Source organism: Haliotis rufescens, unplaced genomic scaffold, assembly GCF_023055435.1.
Source record: "Haliotis rufescens isolate VD_foot unplaced genomic scaffold, xgHalRufe1.0.p SCAF_10, whole genome shotgun sequence".
Taxonomy (NCBI): Eukaryota; Metazoa; Mollusca; class Gastropoda; order Lepetellida; family Haliotidae; genus Haliotis; species Haliotis rufescens.
This window is the reverse complement of record NW_025963780.1, coordinates 39,978,434-40,001,807: the sequence shown is the minus strand read 5'-3', so window position 1 is coordinate 40,001,807 and position 23,374 is coordinate 39,978,434. Positions and strand designations below refer to the sequence as shown.

The following is a 23,374-nucleotide window of genomic DNA, read 5'->3' as shown; positions in this document are numbered from 1 at the left end:
AAACAAACTAACATACTCACTCTGATATCTTGACCTTGCTCTCCATCCTGACAGGGACCATGACATTGACCCGGTTGTTCTCCCAGTCCTCGTCCTCGCTGGCTGTCGTCGCAACGACGGTGAAGTTGTAGTTCTCAAGGTCGTCGTGATGGAACATAGGCGAATAGAACCTGATACTAAAGATCACCTCTTCGTTCTTCTCCAGAGGGCTCTCAATATCACACTCTATTCTGGCGGTGTCATTCACGGTATCAGCCTCGTTCTGAGAGAGGCACGTGACGTCATTCTTTCCCATTACCCTATAGCAATGACAAACCAGATGAAAACGTCCGTCATTACAATTGAACACATGCTTTGGACTTAAACGAACACTTAATAAATTGTTTTGGGGCTGAGAATTTTGGAAATATTATTTTAGGTTTCGTTTTGACATAAAATAGGAATCAAACATGTCTAGTGTCTTGTGATTTCGGTAAGGAAGAAAAACCTCGATGTCAAATTACTTTGTCCTCATCACTTTTGGGAAGAGATTATGAAAAAAGAAAAGAAGGCCCAATTCTCTTCCCCTCCCCTGCCCGCCACACCTCACCGGATATCAAAAGGACGGCCCCTTACTCGTCACTGAGGCTAAAACAGACTGAACTGGTTCCGTGGTAACTAGACCACACCTCACCTCCTGACTCGGCTGAAGCTGATACTGTCGGGGAAGGTCAAGGTCACGACTGTGAGATACGCTGTCTCGCCGGTGTTATAGAGGTCAACCTCGATCTCAAACACGGGCGAGTCGTCCATCACCAGGTAGCGGTCGTTCTGCGAGTACCTGGCCACAGCCATCAGGTTAATGTCGGAGTTGCACACATTATTAGATCCACAGCTTCTGTCATACATCGCCTGAAACAAAAATTGGTAGGATAAATTGCAACAAGTGCCCGTTTATAATAAATAGATGGACAGGCGCTTTTTCCAAATACCAATTGATAATGTATGTTTTGATGGAACTCCCTTCTCTTTCTGTCAACATAGAGAACTAGCCTCCTTGGTCTAGAGGTAGAGCGTCTATCGGAGAGAGGAAGGTCGGTGGTTCGATTCCCGATCGCATGATGACAAAACACGTAGAAAAATGGTACTTGTTGGTACCCTGCCTGGGGCTAAAACAGGACTGGTCGAGCGGAGTCAGCGTACTGTGTCTGAGGGACCCATACTGTCCTTGTTCTGGTGAGGTGAGGTGAGGTGAGGTGAGGTGAAATGGGGTTTAACGTCGCGTCCAAGATTATTGCACTCATATAGCGACGTGCATGCACGTGTATGTGTGTGTGTGTGGCTGCTTGTACTAGTCCGGACTGATGCCGATTTATAGTGCTAGCTCACTGAGATACCATGCCGCAGTTTTAACATGAATACCCCACTCAGACACAGTAAACTGACTCCGAGCCGAATAGTCCTTGTTTTAGCCCTTTAATGCCGAGCGCCGGACAGGGTAACAACAAGTACCATCTTTTAACGTCTTTTGGTATGACGCGGCTGGGGATCGAACCCCGAACCTCCCGCTATCCGGGCGGACGCTCTACCACTAGACCACGGATGCGGTCTTTCTTGTTCTGGAAGCCTGTCCTTCTTGAACCTGCAACAACAACTTGTTTTGCCTACCTGTGTTTTAAATGTCTGGGGGTGATATATGTTGAGCACAGCACAAATATCACAGTGCCTGTCCACACCAGTTGTACCCGGTTTGATCACGTGATCTAGTTCCATCTGCAATGGGGTGATGACGTCACGACTTTTCTGTGAACCAACAACAAAGAAACTATTTACATAATATTTTGTCTCATAAGAACACAGATAGTCAGAGGGAAGTATTGTATGCGGGGAAACACGCCTGTTGGTGTGTCGATTTACAACCGCAATAGCAACATGAGGGTGGCAGACCCGACCCTCCCCTGATTACCGAATACCATCTAATTTTACTCTCTGGGTCTCATTGCTCACACATGAATCCCAAATACAACTTAACACTCGAAAGCCTTGAGAAAAAGGTGTAATTTCCAGTTCAAATAGTGGAATAATGAGTAAAATGTCATAGTCTAATCAAAATCGCGTAACGAAATCGACATCCGGTTCATAAATAATCGACACCACGGCGATTGTGGTCGACTGCAGGATTTACAAAGTATGTGTACCATCATCTGATCATCAACAGATGTTTTCCAAATATAGTCATGTTTCTTCACAAGGTGCTCAAATGATTGGATGCACTTCGCGATGTAAGACCCGTTTTATTGCAATATAGATCTTGATTATTGACGAGACCGTCTGACTGGGCGCCGCCATTTTGTTTCATGCTAATGCAAGTGATATGAGAGGTGGAAAGTGGACTCCCTTACCTTGGGAAAATGATGACATGATTAATTGAAATGTTTAGGAAAATTATTTGTTCGAAATGTCGAATCTGCGGACCAAACACGATCGGTTTGAGGATCGGCGCCCTAGAAAACGTGGCATGGATATTCTAGATTTACCCGTTGAAACACAAGGACCATTGTCACCAGGGTTCGGGTCTGCGAATCTTACCCGTGTGAAGATGGCAATCTCTGGCATGCAGTCCATATCGCGTCCAGCTGACAGTCTCATGGGGATGTTCATTGACACCCGTTCCTGGCTACTTCCGGGGTCCTGCAGGAACAGCCTCCTTCTGACATTGCGGTGCCTCTCCAGCGTGTCCACCTTCAGGATGACGTCGATCTCTGCAGCAGGGAGTAATAGTACAGATACAATATTTTCTCGGCCAGTGGTTCGAGACATTTTTGTTATTCTGATAGGATCACCTGTACAATTATACGTAATTATACGCTTTCAACATTTGTTTTCAGGACGATCAATAAATCAGGCATATAATCAAACAATACTTCTTGAGGAAAATGTTTTTCCGGCTCACACGCACCCCTGGCCACCATCTCTCTCCACCTCATCCCTACCCCCCCCCCCCCCCCCCCCCCCCTCCCCAACACACACACAATCACATCTCGAGCCATCAGCGTTCTTTAACTGAAACTACTCAAGTGAAGTATCGCAAGAGCAAGTTCTGCATCACCCCCCGCAATATAAATTCTTGCGAATCTGTTCTTCGAGGATGTCAACACTTTCACAGCGAAGACAATATTCCTGAGGAATTTATTGTTATTTCATGTTTTATCCTACTTTGTACAATTTAAACTGCCCCTCTCTAACTTGATTCAACATCATCAGTGGGTATGAGTGAGGGAGAGTGAGTGAGTGAGGCATTCCAGTTACATCACGGCATGTCAGCTTACTGTGGGAGGAAAGCCCGAAGTGATGCAGGTCGCGGACGTTTACCAAGCATCAACAGTGTGGCAGCCTCCAGGCTATACATACCGAGTGTCTCCGGGACGTTGATGCCGTCGTACTGCGCACAGATCCGCGCCGTGATGCAGATAGCAGGTGCCCCCCTGTACAGACAGTTCGCTTGTCCATCCGGGCGGATGACACGTGGTCTGATCTCCATGGTAACCTGAAGGTTTATGACAGGCTGTGTGCGAAGAAGAACTGCACTGTCTGACGAGAAGGCTCCGATGAGAACGTCTGGAACAAAATTATAAAATAAATAACTTAAATATCAAACATATCTTCCATTCATAGGTAATAATAATAACAACAACAACAACCACAACAACAATAATGATAATAATAAAGCGCCAAATTCCACTCAAATGAATGTTAATGGCGCCACATTATTATCCGGGTCAATGGATCAGTGTGCACTCGATTTATTCTCAGCTCCATGGAGGGTATACAACCTGTCTGTGATATATAATCGTCAGAGCAAGGATGGTCCAGTCCAGTCCAAACAGAGTTGTGTTCCGCGGCTGTATGTCTGTTAGAAATAACCCTCTGATCCTGGGTTTGAATCCCAGATTCGCTCCGATATCAGTGTCCGGTTTTACAGCACCATATCCGTGATCGTGGATTTCAGCACAATCATTACTGGCTCATATCAAGCTGACACACCGTGACATAACTGTAACCTTGTTCAATGCGGCTTGAAACTAATCTCACACAATCTGAATAACTCCCATGAAGATCCGGGGTAGAATAGGTCTTCATCAACACATGCTTGCCGTAAAAGGCGACTATGCTTGTCGTAAGAGGCGACTAACCGGATCGGGTGGTCAGGCTCGCTGACTTTGTTGATACATGTCGTCGATCCCAATTGCTCGTGGATCGATGCTCATGATATTAATCACTGGATTGTCTGGTCCAGACTCGATTATTTACAGACCTCCGTGATATAGCTGGAATATTGCTGAATGTGGCGTTAAACAACAAACAAACAAACAAACAAACACTCTGAATAAATACACATTGATCCGAGAATGTTCTTGGTTTCACTGACCAACATGCTGTGACCAACATTTGTGGCGTGTTTCAAGGGAGAATTCAGTTATAAGCATACTGGTCGCGACATATATTTCCGGCGAGTGTATCAAGACATGAGACAGAATTCACTGACCAAGATGTTGGTTACGACATAAATCGTTCGTTCATGAGTTAGCGTGTCTGGATTTGTGGATAGTTGGGAGCGTGCGTCGGTGAGTGATTGAGTGAGTGCGTGTGTCTTGATGTCTGGATAGTTGGGAGCGTGCGTAGGTGGTTGGGCGTTTTGAGTGAGTGAGTGAGCGAGTGAGTGAGGGAAGAGAGAGAGACATACCGACATATTGGTTCTTGTCAACGTCGACGGGTCGGGAGATGCTCCAGCCAAAGCTGGACAGTCGGGACGAGAGGTCCCTTGCGGCGACACGCTGGGAGAATTTCTTGTGTAGTCCACTCTTTGCTCCGTTGTAGATGTACACCACGCCCCTGCCGCCGTCCTCGAACGGCGCTCCCACCGCGATATCTGACACACACACAAACAATAACGCTGCAGTCATGATATCTGTAGAAACACGTTAATGTATTTGCAAAACAAAACATGAGTATTGAGCAAAGGAATATATTCTCATAGTTTTAATTTTGAGTTTTAGAAACAATTCTTTTTCATTTGTTCTCCCTTGGTATGTACTCATGAAAACAACATGTTGAATTTAGTAAATACCTTTGACCGAGACGGGCCACAGCATGGAGAGTTTGTGGACAAATGGTTTTCCAGAATCAAAATGGGACGTGTTTACTATTACACCCCCGGAATGAACAGTCGCGGGATACAGAAAAGAAACGAAGAAAGGAACTCAGGGAAATAAAGAATGTTTTGCCAAATAATATTTGACTTAACTCTGATATGTTTGTTGAACCAAACTGATACATAAAATATATCACCGTGTAATATCTTCATTGTCAAATAATGCATCAGCTTTGGGGTATACGTGCATGTTCGAATTCTCATGCCCCAAACATGAGTCCCGTTATTGTTGTTCCCTTATTTCCAGCCACCAGTATACCTTTCCCAGTTGCATATATACTGAGGATCAAAACAAACTGTACTCCTCAGTTGATATTATCATATGATTGAGTTTCAAATGAACATATAAATATGCGATATATACTATTAAAACACGAAGTGAACTAGCGCTTTGTCAGCACTCAAAGAATACTTCCATGGTTATACTTTTTTTAAAAATAATTTGATTTAAAACTATTAAAAATAAAAAAGGTTCGCATAATATACAACCGCTGATGGGAGATATTATCTTTGAAGATCAATACGTTTCCTTTTCTCGGCAAAAATGTATATTTCAAAAATGGTTGGGGTGCTTTGGTGGCATATTCATTTCTTATCACAATCTTCACTGAACCAATTTATTTGTACACAGAATTACGAAACCACTGAAAAATGACGTGTGAAGACACTTTATGACAAGAGGGATGACTTCAACTTGCCAAAAGTAAACTTCCCTTAAATATTCCAGCACCTCCAGCCTTTGTCTACATGTCACAACTTTGGAGGTACAATCAAGCATGCCGTTTCGATTCACGATTTCAAAGAGCGTCATACGGCGTTTGCTTAAAAGTTGTTTGATCAAAGTGACAACAGTCCTTAGTAATTTAAGAGGTTTTTTTACATGTGGAGAACATTTCCAAATTTGACGCATCTGTGACAAAAATAATGCCCAATGCATTTCCCTATTTTAACTTGAACCTTTTGTTCCTGTTCAGGTAGACACTTGACTTGCCTTTGCATGTGTTTGTGATGGGTGCCACCGCTCACCCTATTATCATCACTTATGATATGGTCAGCATCGTACAATGGTCTGCGCTTATCGTATGGATGATTATAGAAAGAGTTTTGTGGCTTCAAAAGTTTTCATATTTATTTAATTTAAAGTCGTAAGGACCATGGAAAGTCGCTCGAGTCGTCCGTAGTTCAAGACAAGCGTAACAATGATATAACACAATATTGTCCTTGGAGTTACGACATAACGAATTGATGGGATTCGAGTTTGCGAGATTTCTGTTTTGATTTGTCTTCGCATTATCCTGTTCTCTTAACATTCATGGTCAATTCTTCACGGGTATATATGTATACACTATACGTCATGCCATCACCCGTGAATACAAACGGCCGCTATTAATAATCAACGAATCACACGACGGTCTGGTTCCAACGACAGGGAAACCAGCGAGCACTCGACCAATCAGCGCTCGTTTTACAAACGGTTCAGACGGGAATGGTATTTCGATTGACATCACACTCCACACATTGCTTCAATGGTAGGGTTCGCTCAAAGTTCATACATGGAGAAAGGTTCATTCATCTTCCTGAGGCAAGGGCGTTAACTTACTTTAAAAATCCATTTTCCACCCTTGCGGAACAAGGCTGGTATTCCGGAATTACATTTTGAGTCTATACACAGTCCTATCAAACTCGCGTGACGAACTAGACATCCGGTTCGTAAACAACATGGATTTCAACGTGCCGATTTCAGTCGACTGCAGGGTTTGCAAAACATGTTTACCGCCAACTGGGCCAACAGATATTCTGCTAACCTTTTCATGTTTTTTATCAAGGTGCTCAAGTGATTTGATGAACATAGAAGGGACATAACTCGAAATAGCCAATGGTGGCGCTACGACCGAGGATGGAAATTCCAGTCAAGCTCGGCAAGGGTGGAAACTGGACTTTTACAGCCCGTTAACTCCCTTGCCTCGGGAAGATGGGCTCATTTGACTTCGACGAGTTATACATGGTTTCATTCATCAACTGCCTTAAACAGACACACGTTTCTACACTATGTGGGCAGCAGTTTGTCTCACCCTGATATCCGTCTCTGTTGACGTCTCCGATGTTACCTACAGTCGTCCCAAACCGGGAGGCGGGGGTGTTCGAGCCCGACAACTCGGCTTCCAGTTCCAGGTTGAACTGTAAGACATCAAAGATGGATTTGAATGAAAGGAGGTGAGATGGAATGGGGTTTAACACCGCGTTCAAGATAACTGCACATATATAGTGACGTTGCATGCACGTGTACGTGTGTGTGTGTGTGCGCGTGTGTGTGTGGCTGTTTGTACTAGTTGAACTAATGCCGACTAATGCTCGCCCACTGAGACACCATACCGTAGTTTTAACATGAATACCCCACTCAGACACTGTGTACTGACCCCAAGCCGACCAGTCCTTGTTTTAGCCCCTTATTGCCGAGCGCCAGGTAGGGTAACAACAAGTGCCATCTTTTAACGTCTTTTGGTATGACGCGACCGGGGATCGAATCCCCGACCTTCCGCTCTCCGTAGGACAAAAAACAAATATATGATGAACCAGTTTTGGTGAAAATCCAATGCAGGGACATGGTGATGAGAGACTTAGGATGATTATGTGGTCATCAGTACGAATCTGGGATTCGAACGATAAATCTAAGGGACGCAGCAAATCGCGAATGGAGACGACTGAGAGAACTTGTCCACCGTGCCCCAATAAACATTGATGAAAAATACATCACAACAATGTTTGTGTAGTTGGGCTAATTTAATTTGTTTACGTACTTCCCTCGATTGTCGTCAACCTCGGAAATGTCGAAAAGAAGAGGCAGCGATCCAATGATATAATGTACCGTTATGTACTCCGTCCTGACTGCTTTACCATGCATTATTATATAAAAATTCTCATCTTTTTCCTGGCAAAGGGGCGGTGGGGTAGCCTAGTGGTTAAAGCATTCGCTGGTCACGCCGAAGACCCTGGTTCGATTCCCGACATGCGTACAATGTGTGAAGCCCATTTCTGGTGTCCCCCGCCGTGATATTGCTGGAATATTGCTAAAAGCGGCGTAAAATCAAACTCACTCACTCCTGGCAAAGAGACATAAAAGTCAAGATATTCTTAAGTGAGCATTTAATATAATGGATATTGATACTGTTCACAGGAAAGTAAGGTGTACGTACCAGAAAACATAACGATGGAAGACTTTCAGAACAAATAATTTTCTACAATTATTTTATGATATATCATGATGACAATTCGACAAATTTCTGGTCGTCAAAGGCTTTGTGTCAACGCCGCCGATAGCAAACAGCAGAGAAGGGTAGGGTTGGATCATGTGATGAGTATTTTTTCTGCATACGGATGGACTATACCTATCCTAGAACTACTTTTAATTTGAGATAACCAATCAAGATTTTTTTGATGAGAACACTTACAAACTCCTTATTGATGTAGACATAAACTTGACCTTCGTCCGTGACCTCTGAGAATAAAGGCGCGCCAACAATAAGGTCATCAAGGCCGTCGCCATTTAAATCGGCTGCGCATAAAGATGCGCCGAAGTAACTGCCAAACTGAAATCGAATAAATAATACAAGTGTCACATTTTTGTTCTTAAACCACAATATTTATAATTCAAAATAACATGTCTGTAGGATTGCATGCTTGTCGTAAGAGGCGTCTAACGGTGTCAGGTGGCCAGGCATGCTGACTTGTCATCGTCTTAATTGCACAAATCGGTGCTCGTGATGTCAATCATTGGATTGTCTAGCCCAGATTCGTTTTTATGCACACCACCGTGAGATAGATGTGTTATTGCTGATTGCGGCGTTAAACAACAAACAAACCAACTTGCTTGATATTTCATGATATCCGAGTTTTCGGACAAAACCAACAAAGTGGACTTTGTACGTTTTTTATCAAACTTAGAAATACCAACTGGTCAAAGCCCATTGCCCCATTTGTAGTCATATTTTTGATTACTTTATTCAAGATGCTTTCAGTAGGACGGTTTGTTGAAATTAAAATACACATCCATTTAAAAAAACAAACGCTTTTTTATATTGATATGTTAATCGATATTTTAAGTAGTTGTTTTGAAATGATTACTTTTCATTCATGAAAGCAATAAACAGACTTTCCAGAAATTTATATCTGCATCTTACTTGTTGGTCGGCGGATGCGTAAACCAAATAATTAATAAGACCCACTGATAATGGCTCCTGTTTACTCCTTAGGCTTACGTCTGACGCGGACGGCACAATTTTGTGGAGGTAAAGAAGCTTTCTGCAGCGCCACCTACCTGATGTCCCTCCAGCACCAACATCACGTCGAAGTTGTAGTCGTAAATAAACACCTGCAACACAGTGAGATATGTGTCATGAGTCTCAATCTCAGCGATGTATAGGAATACAAAATATAAAAATAAATTGGACAACAACAGAATAAAAGCAAAAACTGGTTGTTGTATTTGACGGCTAATTGTGTGTTATTGGTTTGTGACGCAAACTTAGCGATTTTATCCAACAGGCGGCAGCAACAATGTGGTACAAATCTATACCATATCCGGACAATATGGCGGACTCTGTGGCACTTCGTATTTTCTGATCATTTGATTGGCAGGAGGAAATAGTGTTTGATTGACAATAGGTTCATTCTATGCCGTCGACGTTACCTTACGTCCAATACCATCTTCTCGAGGCAAGTGAGTTAACTGACTATAAAAGTCCAGTTTCCACCCTTGCCCAACTAGGCTGGTATTATGGAGTTACAGTTTGGCTGGACTAACGAGTCTATGCATCGTCCAATCAAAATAGCTCAACAGAATCGAAATCCGGTTCGTGAACTGTAATGCAGATTTCGTTCGATTGCAGGATTTGCAAAGCATGTGCACCGCCGACTCGTTGTCAACAGGTATTTTCCAAATCTTTTAATGTTGTTAATCATGGTGCTCACGTGATTTGATGCACTTCTAGATGTAAGACCCGTTTTATCACAATATAGATCTTGATTCTCGATCAGATCGTCTTGACTGGGCGCCGCCATTTTGCTTGAAGCAAATGCAAGTGATTTCGAGAGGTGAAATCTGATTGGTCCATATGAGAGGCTTAGAAGGGACATAACTCGTAATAGCCTCTGGTGGCGCTACGATCGAGCCCGGGAATTCCAGCCTAGCTCGGCAAGGGTGGAAACTTGACTTTTATTGTCAGTTAACTCCCTTGCCTCGAGAAGATGGTCCAACACGTAACAATACTTATTTCCGGTGCATTATAAATACCGACGATAACAATTTAATGAGTATGCTCAAGCGTCTATCGCGGATGCAGCTCTTTGTGATTTAGCAATATTCCCGTTCAGTAAGGGTGTAATTCTGTATCACCAAATGAGTTATAGTGTTGTTATACCTTAACCTTTGGCATACTCATCAAACTATTCCCGAATGAATAAATGTTAAGTATGGTTAAAAAAGGGTTTCCGGCCCGCGTCAGGACGTTTCAAGAATGGTACTTGTTGTTACCCTGCCGGGCGCTCGGCACTTAGGGCATAAAACAAGGACTGTTCGGCTCGGAGTCAGTGTACTGTATCTGAGTGGGGATATTCATGTTAAACTGTGGCATCTCAATCGGCTGGCACTATAAATCGTCTGGCACTATAAAACCGGACTAGTTCAAGCATGCGCGCACGCATGCACACACACACACACACTTACACACACACACACGCACGCACGCACGCACGCACGCACGCAAGCACGCACACAGACAGAGAAACGTAAATTGCGTTGATCTTTAAATTAGTTAATTGATATGATTGGTTCTGTATTATTTTGTTGTTTTTGTTTAGTTGTTTATATAGAAATAAGTATTCAATTCCTCTACTCATTTTTTATTTACTATCGGTTCTTACAGTAATCTGCAGATATTGAAAACTAATTTAAACTTTTACCCTGAGGCTGATCTCTTAGCAAAACTAAGTCAATCAATAGTGGTTCAGTCCATTTACATAAATAGGGATGAAACTGAAAGTACACTGTAAATGTACCAACAGTAACTTCTGTAGGCAAATTGCATTGAACCCTAGAACGTTATGACCGTTATCACTCATGCATATACATCGGGATCAACAGTCAGGCCAGTCTATATTAAAGGTTGTTTCTTGCTGTGTTCACCAGAAGCAGTTTTACAGTATAGTAGCGTAATATAACACACCTAACCTTGCCTTTGTTCTCGGCACGTGGACCCCCTGCGATGATGAAAACTGCGTCAGAGGACAAATGGGCCGTCGTTATTGCGTAACCTGAAAATACCAGTTTAAACCTGAATTAAGCAGATTTAAATGTGCAACAAGAACGAGTTATGGTTTGTTTCTGACTTACAGATCCCGACGGTACGACACATGCGGTACATCTTAATAGATTATATACGATATACGCATATCATTGGCCCACGGACGTACATACAAAGGATAGGAAGCCTGCAGCGATAGCCTTTGGCGATGTGCGCCGCGCAATCGGGCCAAGCCAATCGACAACACATGTGAAAGACCCCCAGCCGTGAGGTGCGAGTGGTCGAACGTTGGTACGTCTTTGATTGGCCTAAACAAACTGTGGATATACTTGGGTCTTGGATTTCGTAAATCCTACATACCTTTAAAGACCACCCGATTTTTTCATATTAGCACAGTTAATCTGTCATGCCAGTTGTCCAACACTGCCATTTTAGTCGCCTTGTGCGAAAAAACATACTTTGCTAGGGACCTATCCTAACCCGTTACCGGGGCGGTGGAGTAGCCTAGTGGTCAAAGCGTTCGCTCATCACGCCGAAGACCCGGGTTCGACTCCCCACATGCGTACATCTGGTTATCCCCCGGGGCGCTGTCGATGTTAACTGTTCTGACGGGTAGTGACAACAACATCGGATTATGTCATATAGTCAAGATTCCTGCGTCAGAGCAGAAGCCATACAATAACATAATGAGTCAGCTAAACTAAACTGGTTTGTTTGTTTGTTTGCTTAACGCCGCACTCAGCAATATTCCAGCTATATTAAGTCGGTCTGGAAATAATCGAGTCTGGACCAGGCAATCCTGTGATTGACATCGTGAGCATCGAGCTATGCAATTGGGATACGATGACATGCATCAACCAAGTCAGCGAGCCTAACACCCCGATCCCGTTAGTCGCCTCTTACGACAAGCAAAGTCGCCTCTTACGGCAAGCATGGGTTGCTGTAGACCTTTTCTTACCCGGATCTTCACGGGTCGCTAAACTATGGTGATGTCATTTCAAGCATTACTGGGCTGTGTCCAAGATGCACGTAATTTATACTTACCAATGTAAGAGTTATTAAATATCCTCCGAGATGGTTCGAATATCTTTGGCCTGGATTGATGGCCACCGCTCACACGAATAACTCCACCTTAAGAAATAAAATGAGGAACAGCAAGGTTACCACTTGTATGACATAATGTGTGTGTCCTGGGCTGTATTCGTTAACCTGACCTGGTGCTTAGTACGGTCAGGAGACACGTGTGGTTGGTTTGTTTGTTGTTTAACGCCGCAATCAGCACTATTCCTGCTACATGACGGCGATCTGTAAATAATCGAGTCTGGACCAGACAATCAAGTGATTAATATCATGAGCATCGATCCACGAGCAATTGGGATCGATGACATGCATCAACCAAGTCAGCGAGTCTGACCACCCGATCCCCTTAGTCTTCTCTTACGACAAGCATAGGTTGCTGAAGACCTATTCTACCCCGGATCTTCACGGGTCAAGACACGCGTGGGACACATCGTATGCATTTACTGATGAAATACTGTATTTATGTGAAAATATTTTATCAATGTCACATTCGGGACTTTCTGTCCGCCTCAATGGCACTATGGTTTTCAGAGAAAGATCGCGAAGATCAGCAAAAAATATATTTAATAAATAACATTTGCCGTTCTTGTCAAATCACATATTTGTCTTATCGAGTGACCTGACAAAGTTGATAATTTCATGAGTGGCGCATCCACGAGCGACAATGTCATCGTTGTCATGTTTTTTGACAAGAAAATGCAAATATCCTTTCAATAAATACATGCAACTGAACGAAGCAGTGAACACGGAATCCGTATTTCGGTTTTGCTTATGACGAAATTAGTGATCCCATCAGATTCCAGGACGAGTAAAAAAACAACAACATATTAATAATCAATCCTGACGCACGGTTATGGTGAATCCATCGTAACCTCGACATGGTGTATAATTTCTTTCTTTGTGTTTTGTTAAACACCGCACTCAGCAACATATATTCCAGCTATATGACAGAGGCCTGTCAACAATCGACAACGACCGTACAAACCAGAGGTCGATACCATGAGCAACGCCCCTAGCAGTCAGGTGAGGTGAAATGGGGTTTAACGTCGCGTCCAAGATTATTGCACTTATATAACGACTGGCATGCACGTGTGTGTGTGGCTGCTTGAACAAGACCGGACTGATGCCGATTTATCGTGCTAGCTCACTGAGATACTATGCCGCAGTTTATCATGAATACCCCACTCAAGACACAGTATAGTGACTCCGAGCCGACCAGTCCTTGTTATAGCCCCTTAATGCTGAGCGTCAAACAGAGTAACAATAAGTACCATCTTTTAACGTCTTTTGGTATGACGCGGCCGGGCATCGAACTCCGGACCTTCCGCTCTCCTCGATGGCGCTCTGTCAGTAGACCACGGAGGCGGTCCCCTAGCAGTCAGAGTACGATGAAACACAATTAACTAGGTCATCGGGTCTGACCACCCGACCAAGCATCTCGCCAAGCGCCGGTTGCTGTGGACCTGTTCTAACCCGGAATCCACATATTATTAGTGCTTAGTGGATTACTGGGTACCCTCCAGTGGAACCTCGTCAATCGAGACGGTTTCAGTTCACACCAAACCAGTCCAGACTAACGACCTGTTTGCAATATGGAAGAAGCACTTGGCCAAATGATACTTATGGAATAATTTTCTTCTGAAAAATGAAGAATCTAACGAGTGTCCGGATAAAGAAGGTTCCGGTGTTTAAGGGTGTAGCTACCTGTCCAGTCGTTAAGTCCTGGGGATCCCATCACTAGAAACTCCCCGTCCTGCAACATTAGAATCATTGCCATGCTACAGTGAATCGTCATCAAGTAGGAATAAATAAGAATGATTAAGATGCGATTGGTATGATATACAGTTAAACCCCGTTAATCCGGACGGTACCGACCCCAATGAAATCGGCCGCATTAACAAATATCCGGATGAACGAATAATGAGTATTGTCCTTAGTGTCACGGTAGACGTTTCTGACAGCGATCGTCCTGACAACAGGGCTTCCGGAATAACGAGGTCCAGACTAACGGAGTTTCACTGTATGCGAGTTGCGATATCTTTATATATTGTGCCGTTACAAGTAACAGTGATTTTTTATTCCACTGGTTCTCAATCATGCGCTTCGGTTAGGACCGGAAGTGCTAGTTTTAGAACGTTCGTCGGTCGCAACAGTGACATTGGTCAGTGGGTTCCCCACATTGGTTTTTGGCATTGCATGCTATATCAAGTCGAACTTCAGCCATCCATAGTGTAAGTTTATTAATTATATTGTTAAGAACCTTTTAGATAAGTTTTTGGATGTAACTTATGTTATATTTTGTGTGTATTCAGTATGTGAAAAGTCTAGTGTAATGTAGCATCAGGAACCACGTGTAAATTTTATGATGCGCACTTAAAATCACCAGATAGTTTTTTATAGATGTTTATTGAAGCCTAATGATTTCTCTGGCGCTTCTTTCAGTATTAATGCTATGCCAGGCTGATTCGGACTTATATGAAGTCCACCACAAGGTAGTATAAGTACCCACGTACATGTGTGTTTTCCTTATTGCATAAGGGGTAATTCTTTTGTTTTGTTGTTGTAGCCTTTTACCAAATGCATCCATGCACACTGGCGTGCGCAGAAGTAATAAACTTATAAATCTTGGATCTCAATTTTGTCCAATATTTTACAAGACTGTGCCTCAGTGTTGGATCGGTAAACTGATGACTGCTAGAACCTAAACCACGTTTGGGGAAGACAGTACATATATTTTAAATAATTTTGACATGTGGAGAGTGAGTGAGTGTGAGTGGAGAGCCACGGATGTACACGGAGTCAGTATCTATAATCAGTCCCAGGAGCAATACGGTGACAGACAGACAAACAGACAGACTATGGGAGCGTATTCGTGCCACAGTCTAAGAAATATCATCTACATAGATGATTAAACATAAATCAGACACGAATTGTGGCACGAATACGCTTCCATAACAGACAGAGTAAATCTCATTGAAATCAGATGTTTTGATGTGCTGTGTGAAGTAATGAAGAAAAAGAATTGGATCAAGAAAAAAAAAGATCATTTGTTTCCAGGTTTGTTTGTTGGTCATGTCGAGTGTTCTGAAAAAAGATTGTTGTGAATAAAATGTTCGACTCTTCCCATCCCGGACAAAGCGGCGTTGAACCAAACTTACAATACACACACTGTTTAATTCGACCAATGGTTTGAACGAATAATCAAACCGTGCTTACCTTGGAGTACTCCGCAGAAAACCCCATTGCTCCCATGCCGTACATATAATGTCCTTGCGTATGAATCTGCTTCCTGAATGACTCCAGCACAGGCCAGGAACTACTTTCGTTAAACAACAGTTGACCGGTGCCTTCGTAACACAGTCCATTCATGAACTCATGACCTTGAACAAAAAACTCCCTGTCCCTCCATCTCGGGGCGCAAACCTGCGAAAAACATAATAGCAATCAGAAAATAACAGTCCCACAGGTAAAGGTTCGTGACGAAATAGTGAACGTTTTTTTACACGTGAGGTTTCACAAATGGTCTTTAAAGCTAAGTCACAATTATTACTGCGCTGAGCAACACTAAAATATTACCCTTTTAGCAAAAACAGCACTAGCACTAAATAAAGTATTGAATGGTGGTTAAGTCCGTTAACACTATATCGTCAGATGAGGACTCTCACCTGTCTACGAAAGAACAAACTATAAGAAATTCTTTATCTTCCTAAACAGAAAAGTCACATAAAAATAATAGTCCTTTTATTTCTTTTTCGGTAACGAGCCCATCCATTAGTCAAAGTCAAAACTATATCGGTTCATTGCAAGAAACCGTTTAATCATTGGTTCCATGAGTGAAGACCACCTCCACAGGAATTTCAAACGACAGAAAGGAACTGTAGAGAAGATGTAATTTAATGAAGCTGGTGCCATAGAATAAAGGGAAAAAATGTCCACCATCACTGTCGACCATGATGCCTTAACAACCTCGAATCTTCTTGTAGATATCATCATCGAAACATTTTTTGCGCATTAAGGCTCTTGAGAATATAATTATAAAACATTTCTGTAAACCTACAAATTAAAAAGAGCAATGATTTGAAGATATAAGAACTCGCATGTCAACATTACTGTCAACTTCCCCAGTCAAGCAGCATCCGCGGAGAACATGCTTAGAAGCATAGTGAAAGTGCAACGACCTTTTCCAGTTTTGCACCAACTTCGATTTTTATTGCCCATGACATCATTATCACTTTGATGACATCAACTATTACGCTGTTAGGTGTAAAGGTTGACCAGTGTCAAAATTCATAATATCGCAAAACAAAACTTCGGAACATATATTTTAGGCCTCACTACAATGTACAGAAATGTCAATTTTAATAAATGTTTGAAAAGGTAAAATATCGTGGTTGGATCATAAAATATGTCAAGAAACGTGTTGTATGCGAACCACATAATTAATGAATATCAAGTTTCAAAATGCTACATGTGGAAACTGGTCAAGGATTACATTTTCAACATGGCAGCCGCGGCGGCCATGTTTACAATCAGATCGGAATTCTTTGCGGTCATTACAGAGACACCATGGGGGTCGTTCCTGAAAGTTTCAGCTTCATACGCCTTGTAGTTTCGATAATGAACAGGTCTGCGAAGGAGGGACGGACGACAGACAACGCACCCCGACATAGCTCCCTTGAATTTCTGTGAGCTAAAATAGCGATACACAGGGAACTAGAGAAACTAGTGAAATTAGTGAAATTAGTGAATCGAATATGGTTTCTCCCAATGCTGACAGCGAGAATATATGTGACTGAGGTGGGTCGAGTTATAAAACAGTGTGACCAGCTCACCACGACACCGTTGTCGCCGTCCATGTTGATGTCTAACGTCGCCCCAAGCCACTGCTTGTTCTTACTGTGGTGTAGCGTGACGTTCTTCCACTTGGGCACGATCTGGCGAATATTTCCTGAATAAATAGAAATGATAAGAAAATTCATCCAGTTTCACTGTCAGTGATTTCATCAGGGCCTATGAAATAGATCATTTCAACCCCTTAAGTCAGGATTGACCTATATATTTCAACTTCTTTTATTTTTTCAATGCCACGTTTTGGTACAGGTACTTGTACACAGTGACTCTCTCTGTGTTGAATGATCCACGTTGAGTCTCACCTGAATCAGCCACAGTGACTCTCTCACCTGAACCATCCACAGTGACTCTCACCTGAATCATGCAGTGACTCTCTCACTTGAATCATCCACAGTGACTCTCTCAACTGAATCATCCACAGTGACTCTCTCACCTGAATCATCCACAGTGACTCTCTCATCTGAATCACACACAGTGAGTCTCTCACCTGTATCATCCACAGTGACTCTCTCACCTGTATCATCCACAGTGACTCTCTCATCTGAATCATGCAGTGACTCTCTCAACTGAATCATCCACAGTGACCCTCTCACCTGAATCATCCACAGTGAGTCTCTCATCTGAATCACACACAGTAAGTCTCTCACCTGTATCATCCACAGTGACTCTCTCAACTGAATCATCCACAGTGACTCTCTCACCTGAATCATCCACAGTGACTCTCTCATCTGAATCATGCAGTGACTCTCTCAACTGAATCATCCACAGTGACTCTTTCACCTGAACCATCCACAGTGACTCTCTCACCTGAATCATGCAGTGACTCTCTCAACTGAATCATCCACAGTGACCCTCTCACCTGAATCATCCACAGTGACTCTCTCATCTGAATCACACACAGTGACTCTCTCACCTGTATCATCCACAGTGACTCTCTCACCTGAATCATCCACAGTGACTCTCTCACCTGAATCATCCACAGTGACTCTCTCATCTGAATCATCCAGTGACTCTCTCACCTGTATCATCCACAGTGACTCTCTCATCTGAATCATCCAGTGACTCTCTCACCTGAATCATCAACAGTGACTCTCTCATCTGAATCATCCACAGTGAGTCTCGCACCTGATTCATCCCAAGGGGGTCTCTCACCTGAACCATCCACAGTGACTCTTTCACCTGAATGATCCACACTGACTCTCACCTGAATCATCCACAGTGAGTCTCTCTGAATCATCCACAGTGACTCTCTCACCTGAACCATCCACAGTGACTCTCATCGGAATCATCCACAGTGACTCTCTCATCTGAATCATGCAGTGACTCTCTCAACTGAATCATCCACAGTGACTCTTTCACCTGAACCATCCACAGTGACTCTCTCACCTGAATCATGCAGTGACTCTCTCAACTGAATCATCCACAGTGACTCTCTCACCTGAATCATCCACAGTGACTCTCTCATCTGAATCACACACAGTGACTCTCTCACCTGTATCATCCACAGTGACTCTCTCACCTGAATCATCCACAGTGACTCTCTCACCTGAATCATCCACAGTGACTCTCTCATCTGAATCATCCAGTGACTCTCTCACCTGTATCATCCACAGTGACTCTCTCACCTGAATCATCCACAGTGATTCTCTCATCTGAATCATCCACAGTGACTCTCTCATCTGAATCATCCACAGTGAGTCTCGCACCTGATTCAACCCAAGGGGGTCTCTCACCTGAACCATCCACAGTGACTCTTTCACCTGAATGATCCACACTGACTCTCACCTGAATCATCCACAGTGAGTCTCTCTGAATCATCCACAGTGACTCTCTCACCTGAACCATCCACAGTGACTCTCATCTGAATCATTCACAGTGACTCTCATCTGAATCATCCACAGTGACTCTCTCATCTGAATCATCCACAGTGACTCTCTCACCTGAACCATCCACAGTGACTCTCATCTGAATCATTCACAGTGACTCTCATCGGAATCATCCACAGTGACTCTCTCATCTGAATCATCCACAGTAACTCTCTCACCTGAATCATCCACAGTGACTCTCATCTGAATCATCCACAGTGACTCTTACCTGATTTACACACAACGAGTCTCTCACCTGAATCACACACAGTGACTCTCTCACCTGAAATACTAACAGTGACTCTCACCTGAATCATCAAGTGATTCTCTCACTGTATCTCTTCTCATAGTATCATTTATATTGATTCTCTCACCTGAATCATCCACATTGACTCTCTCACACGAGTTGTATGCCCAGGAACACTTGTACAACACTCCCGGGCGGTCAAGTTCAGGAAGGTCTGCGTCGTCGGCTAAAGGAGCCCCAATCAACATCCTGCAACACAAACAGGACTCTGTACCCCGCTGTACTAGACACACCATGTCCCTTTAACTTAGTGTTAAATGGCTTCATTTAGGTAACTTAGTGTTACATGGCTTCATTTAAGCCTACACAAAGCTATAACATTGATCCGAGTGGTGTTAAACAATGTCCCCCTACAGAAGCTAATGCTAAACAAAATGTATCGTTGAAAGCTGCTTCAGTCAAATCAAGAATCGTTGAGGGCTGCATCAGTTAGGCAAGTCTTTATTCAGTATATCGTTGAGAGCTGCATCAGTCAAGGGAAGTCTTTATTCAGTACATCGTTGAGAGTTGCATAAGTCAAGGGAAGTCTTTATTCAGTATATCGTTGAGAGCTGCATCAGTTAGGCAGTCTTTATTCAGTATATCGTTGAGAGCTGCATCAGTCAAGGGAAGTCTTTATTCAGTATATCGCTGAGAGTTGCATAAGTCAAGGCAAGTCTTTATTTGGTATATGAAACATTTATCAGTGGGTAAGGGACTGGTCATTTATTACAGCGCGGGATGGGCCGGGGTAATCGGGGGGAGCACCCAAAATATGACAATCGCTAGGGGAGTGTCGTACACATATTTGGGGAGGGTCTTGAAATAATTTGACATTTTCTAATAAATATAATGGGCTTTTCTATTTTGTCTTTTCATGGAGGATCATGAAAAAATCTACAAGGACATTGGGAGGGTCATCTAAAAATAAGACAACCATAGGGGAGGGTAATGTATTTGAGTACATTAATGCATCATAAACAGCGGATGCTGTGTGTGGTAGATTAGTTGTGTGCTGTTTGTACAGTATGACAGTAGAATGCGTTTAACGTCCTGTGCAATTTCAAGTTATGTGTTCAACATCGTAACCTGCACAATATAATTGTTAGATTATTACTTTTGAAACTGTACATCTATCTTTCTATCTATCTATCTATCTATCTATCTATCTATCTATCTATCTATCTATCCTCACAAGTGTCGGCTGACGTGGGTGCTTTCTTTATTTTACGTGTGCTTCAAACACTTTAGTACAAGGTACGCAACTCTTGTTTATGCTATAACGAGAAGATAGAGTAAGTTCCCTTTGTTGCCACTTCCGCTTTCAGTCATCAACACAAAACATGTGTTCTCATAGTATGCGTGGATGTAGACGAAACAGCTGAATCTAACGAGACGGGGCGAGAGGCAGAAAATGGCACAGGTCGCAGGGATGTTCCGGCAAGCCTTCACGTTGCCCAGTAAGGATGTGTTACGCTGGTTCCCAGGCCACATGTACAAAGGCATGGAGAGAATACAAGCCACATTGAAAGACGTGGACTGTGTTATCGAGGTGCACGACTCTCGCATACCGTTTTCAGGTCGTAACTCTCGTTTTAGAGACGTTTTAAGACTCAGACCACACGTGCTTTTATTAAACAAATTAGATCTCGCCGACCTCGACACATCTCGTCAATCTCTCGTGAAAACCCGTTTGCGTTCTGAAGGCATCGACCATGTTTATTTCACAGATCTCCGACAGTTTCAACAGAGCAAATTTCTCAAGAGCGAAATCCTTCCCGCTATCATCAGCCTGACAGAATCCAGACCCCGTTTCAGTCGACAGGGATTGAATGAATACAGTATCATGGTGATAGGAGTGCCTAATGTTGGAAAGTCGACCTTTATAAACACTGTGCGATGGGCGAACATCAAGCGGAAGGGACGGGCCGCTGCTGTAGGCGCTGAGGCAGGAATTACCAAAAGTGTAGCCTCTAAGATCAAAGTGAATGCCGACCCTCCAGTCTACATCATAGACACGCCAGGAATATTTACACCACAAATCCCGGATGTCGAAACTGGCATGAGACTTGCCCTTTGCGCATGTCTACCAGATTGTTTAGTTGAAGAGGAAACAATAGCTGACTACCTCTTATACAGGATGAACAAGATGCGGAATTTTGCATATACCGATGTGTTCGGGATCCCCAAAGCTACAGACAATATCCTAGATGTGCTAGCTCATATCGCCATCAAAAATAAGAAGGTTTTAAAAGTTCGTGATTTTTCTAACAATTCCTACAAATTAAGACCCGACTTCAAAGAGGCAGGCAAACTAATGATTCGTGCGTACAGAGACGGAATATTTGGCAGGACATTCCTTGATGACGATAGATTGAAGTAAAGTATCCCTGAGCTAATAGTTTGTTTCGTTGTTTCTTGATCTTCTTTGGCTTACATTTGCTCATAAACAATTTCTTTCCAACAGAACAGGCGGATTCATTCACAGACGGCAAATGTCAAGCTCAAGTCTTTTTTAATGACACCACATTGATCTGGATGTTTTGATAGAGCTTGTGAAAGGAGCTGTGTTTGCTGTACCCTGTTTCCTTCACGTTCAAGGCATTGGCATTCAACTGAAACATGGGTACAATGTGTGAAGCCCATTTCTGGTGTCCCCCGCCGTGATATTGCTGGAATATTGCTAAAAGCGGCGTAAAACCATACTCACTCACTCAACTGAAACACCTTTTCACAACTTCCTACAATGAATTTGTATACAACCTTTTTTCCCCCGGATAGACAACACACTGGTTCCGAAAGAACTCTAAGAATGCGAGCTACGATTTCTGCAACTTTCTGAAGATCTTTAACATATTTAAGGTGTGGGTCTTAATTTTGCTATCTGGTCAATCTTGACTTAGTCTGAGCAGACCAGTATACTATACAGTGGAGACTTTGTAGATGTAGACGGTGGTGAATAGAAGACAGGTGGTGAGTACTTAGTACTTACTTGAGTAGACTTAGAGATTGTAGACATATGTTGTGGACTCGTAGTGAATAGTACAGTAGATGATGGGGTTCAGTAGAATTAGACTGGAAGATCGTAGATAGATGATGGGACTAGAAGACTAGACGGTGGAGTATAGTAGACATGATGGGGCCTCGTAGATTTAGACTGGCGGATAGTAGATGATGGGACTAGTAGACTAGACGGTGGAGTATAGTAGACATGATGGGGCCTCGTAGATTTAGACTGGCGGATAGTAGATGATGGGACTAGTAGACTAGACGGTGGAGGATAGTAGGCAAAATGGGGCCTCGTAGATTTAGACGGTGGAGTCCACTTGTATGGCGCCAAACTCCATACCAGCTCGTGTGCCCATGGCGCTTACATTATTACCCCAGTCAATAAATCCGTGAGCACTCGATTTTCATTCTCAGCTCCCCGGGGAGTATACAAGCCAAGCTGCCTGTGAGGCGCTAGAAGGTTAACAGCCACATTACCATCTCATAGTTTAAACTAATACTAGTAGACTAGGTTAGACGGATAAACGTGTTTGAGCAACCTTGTTGAAAAAAGGACTGGTCATGTTTCTCCCTGATGTGTGTAATACTGTGTATTAGAGAAATAATAATCCGGCTCCTAGGTTAGTGTATCTGTCGGCATCTCACAGCTGTATTGTAACATAAGCCCACATCCTTGAAAAGTTGACAGCCCTTAATGAGCGAGCAAAGCTAATACTGTACATCTGTCGGAAGTTGGGAAGTCAAATTGGTGATGATACCTAGCTCTGTGTTACGGTCAGTGGATCAGATTCAT

At 43.1% G+C, this 23,374-nt stretch overlaps 2 protein-coding genes across 3 annotated transcripts in view; one reads left to right on the top strand and one right to left on the bottom strand.

Annotated features, from left to right (window-relative positions):
• LOC124142657 (integrin alpha-4-like) overlaps nt 1-23,374 on the bottom strand; it is a 119,687-nt gene that overhangs the window by 11,211 nt on the left and 85,102 nt on the right. For both annotated transcript variants that reach the window (XR_007219562.1, XM_046511238.2), the window contains exons 2-16: nt 19,661-19,782; nt 17,403-17,518; nt 15,787-15,993; nt 14,275-14,323; nt 12,535-12,621; nt 11,418-11,500; nt 9,507-9,560; nt 8,641-8,778; nt 7,264-7,369; nt 4,724-4,909; nt 3,391-3,597; nt 2,569-2,741; nt 1,648-1,782; nt 674-891; nt 21-299 (exon numbers count right to left, since the gene is read on the bottom strand). Coding sequence is in view for 1 of the 2 variants with exons in the window: in XM_046511238.2 (XP_046367194.1) it covers nt 21-299; nt 674-891; nt 1,648-1,782; nt 2,569-2,741; nt 3,391-3,597; nt 4,724-4,909; nt 7,264-7,369; nt 8,641-8,778; nt 9,507-9,560; nt 11,418-11,500; nt 12,535-12,621; nt 14,275-14,323; nt 15,787-15,993; nt 17,403-17,518; nt 19,661-19,782 (2,160 nt within the window). In the remaining variant the exon portion in view is untranslated. The remainder of the gene's footprint in view (nt 1-20; nt 300-673; nt 892-1,647; nt 1,783-2,568; nt 2,742-3,390; nt 3,598-4,723; nt 4,910-7,263; nt 7,370-8,640; nt 8,779-9,506; nt 9,561-11,417; nt 11,501-12,534; nt 12,622-14,274; nt 14,324-15,786; nt 15,994-17,402; nt 17,519-19,660; nt 19,783-23,374) is intronic.
• LOC124142658 (mitochondrial GTPase 1-like) lies at nt 20,881-21,971 on the top strand. Its single transcript, XM_046511239.2, has one exon. It carries the CDS (start codon nt 20,987-20,989, stop codon nt 21,953-21,955), a length of 969 nt encoding a protein of 322 aa, XP_046367195.2. The 5' UTR covers nt 20,881-20,986; the 3' UTR covers nt 21,956-21,971.

Coding starts and splice junctions, on each gene's coding strand:
- LOC124142658 (XM_046511239.2), top strand. CDS start 20,987: ATGGCACAGGTCGCAGGGATGTTCCGGCAAGCCTTCACGTTGCCCAGT.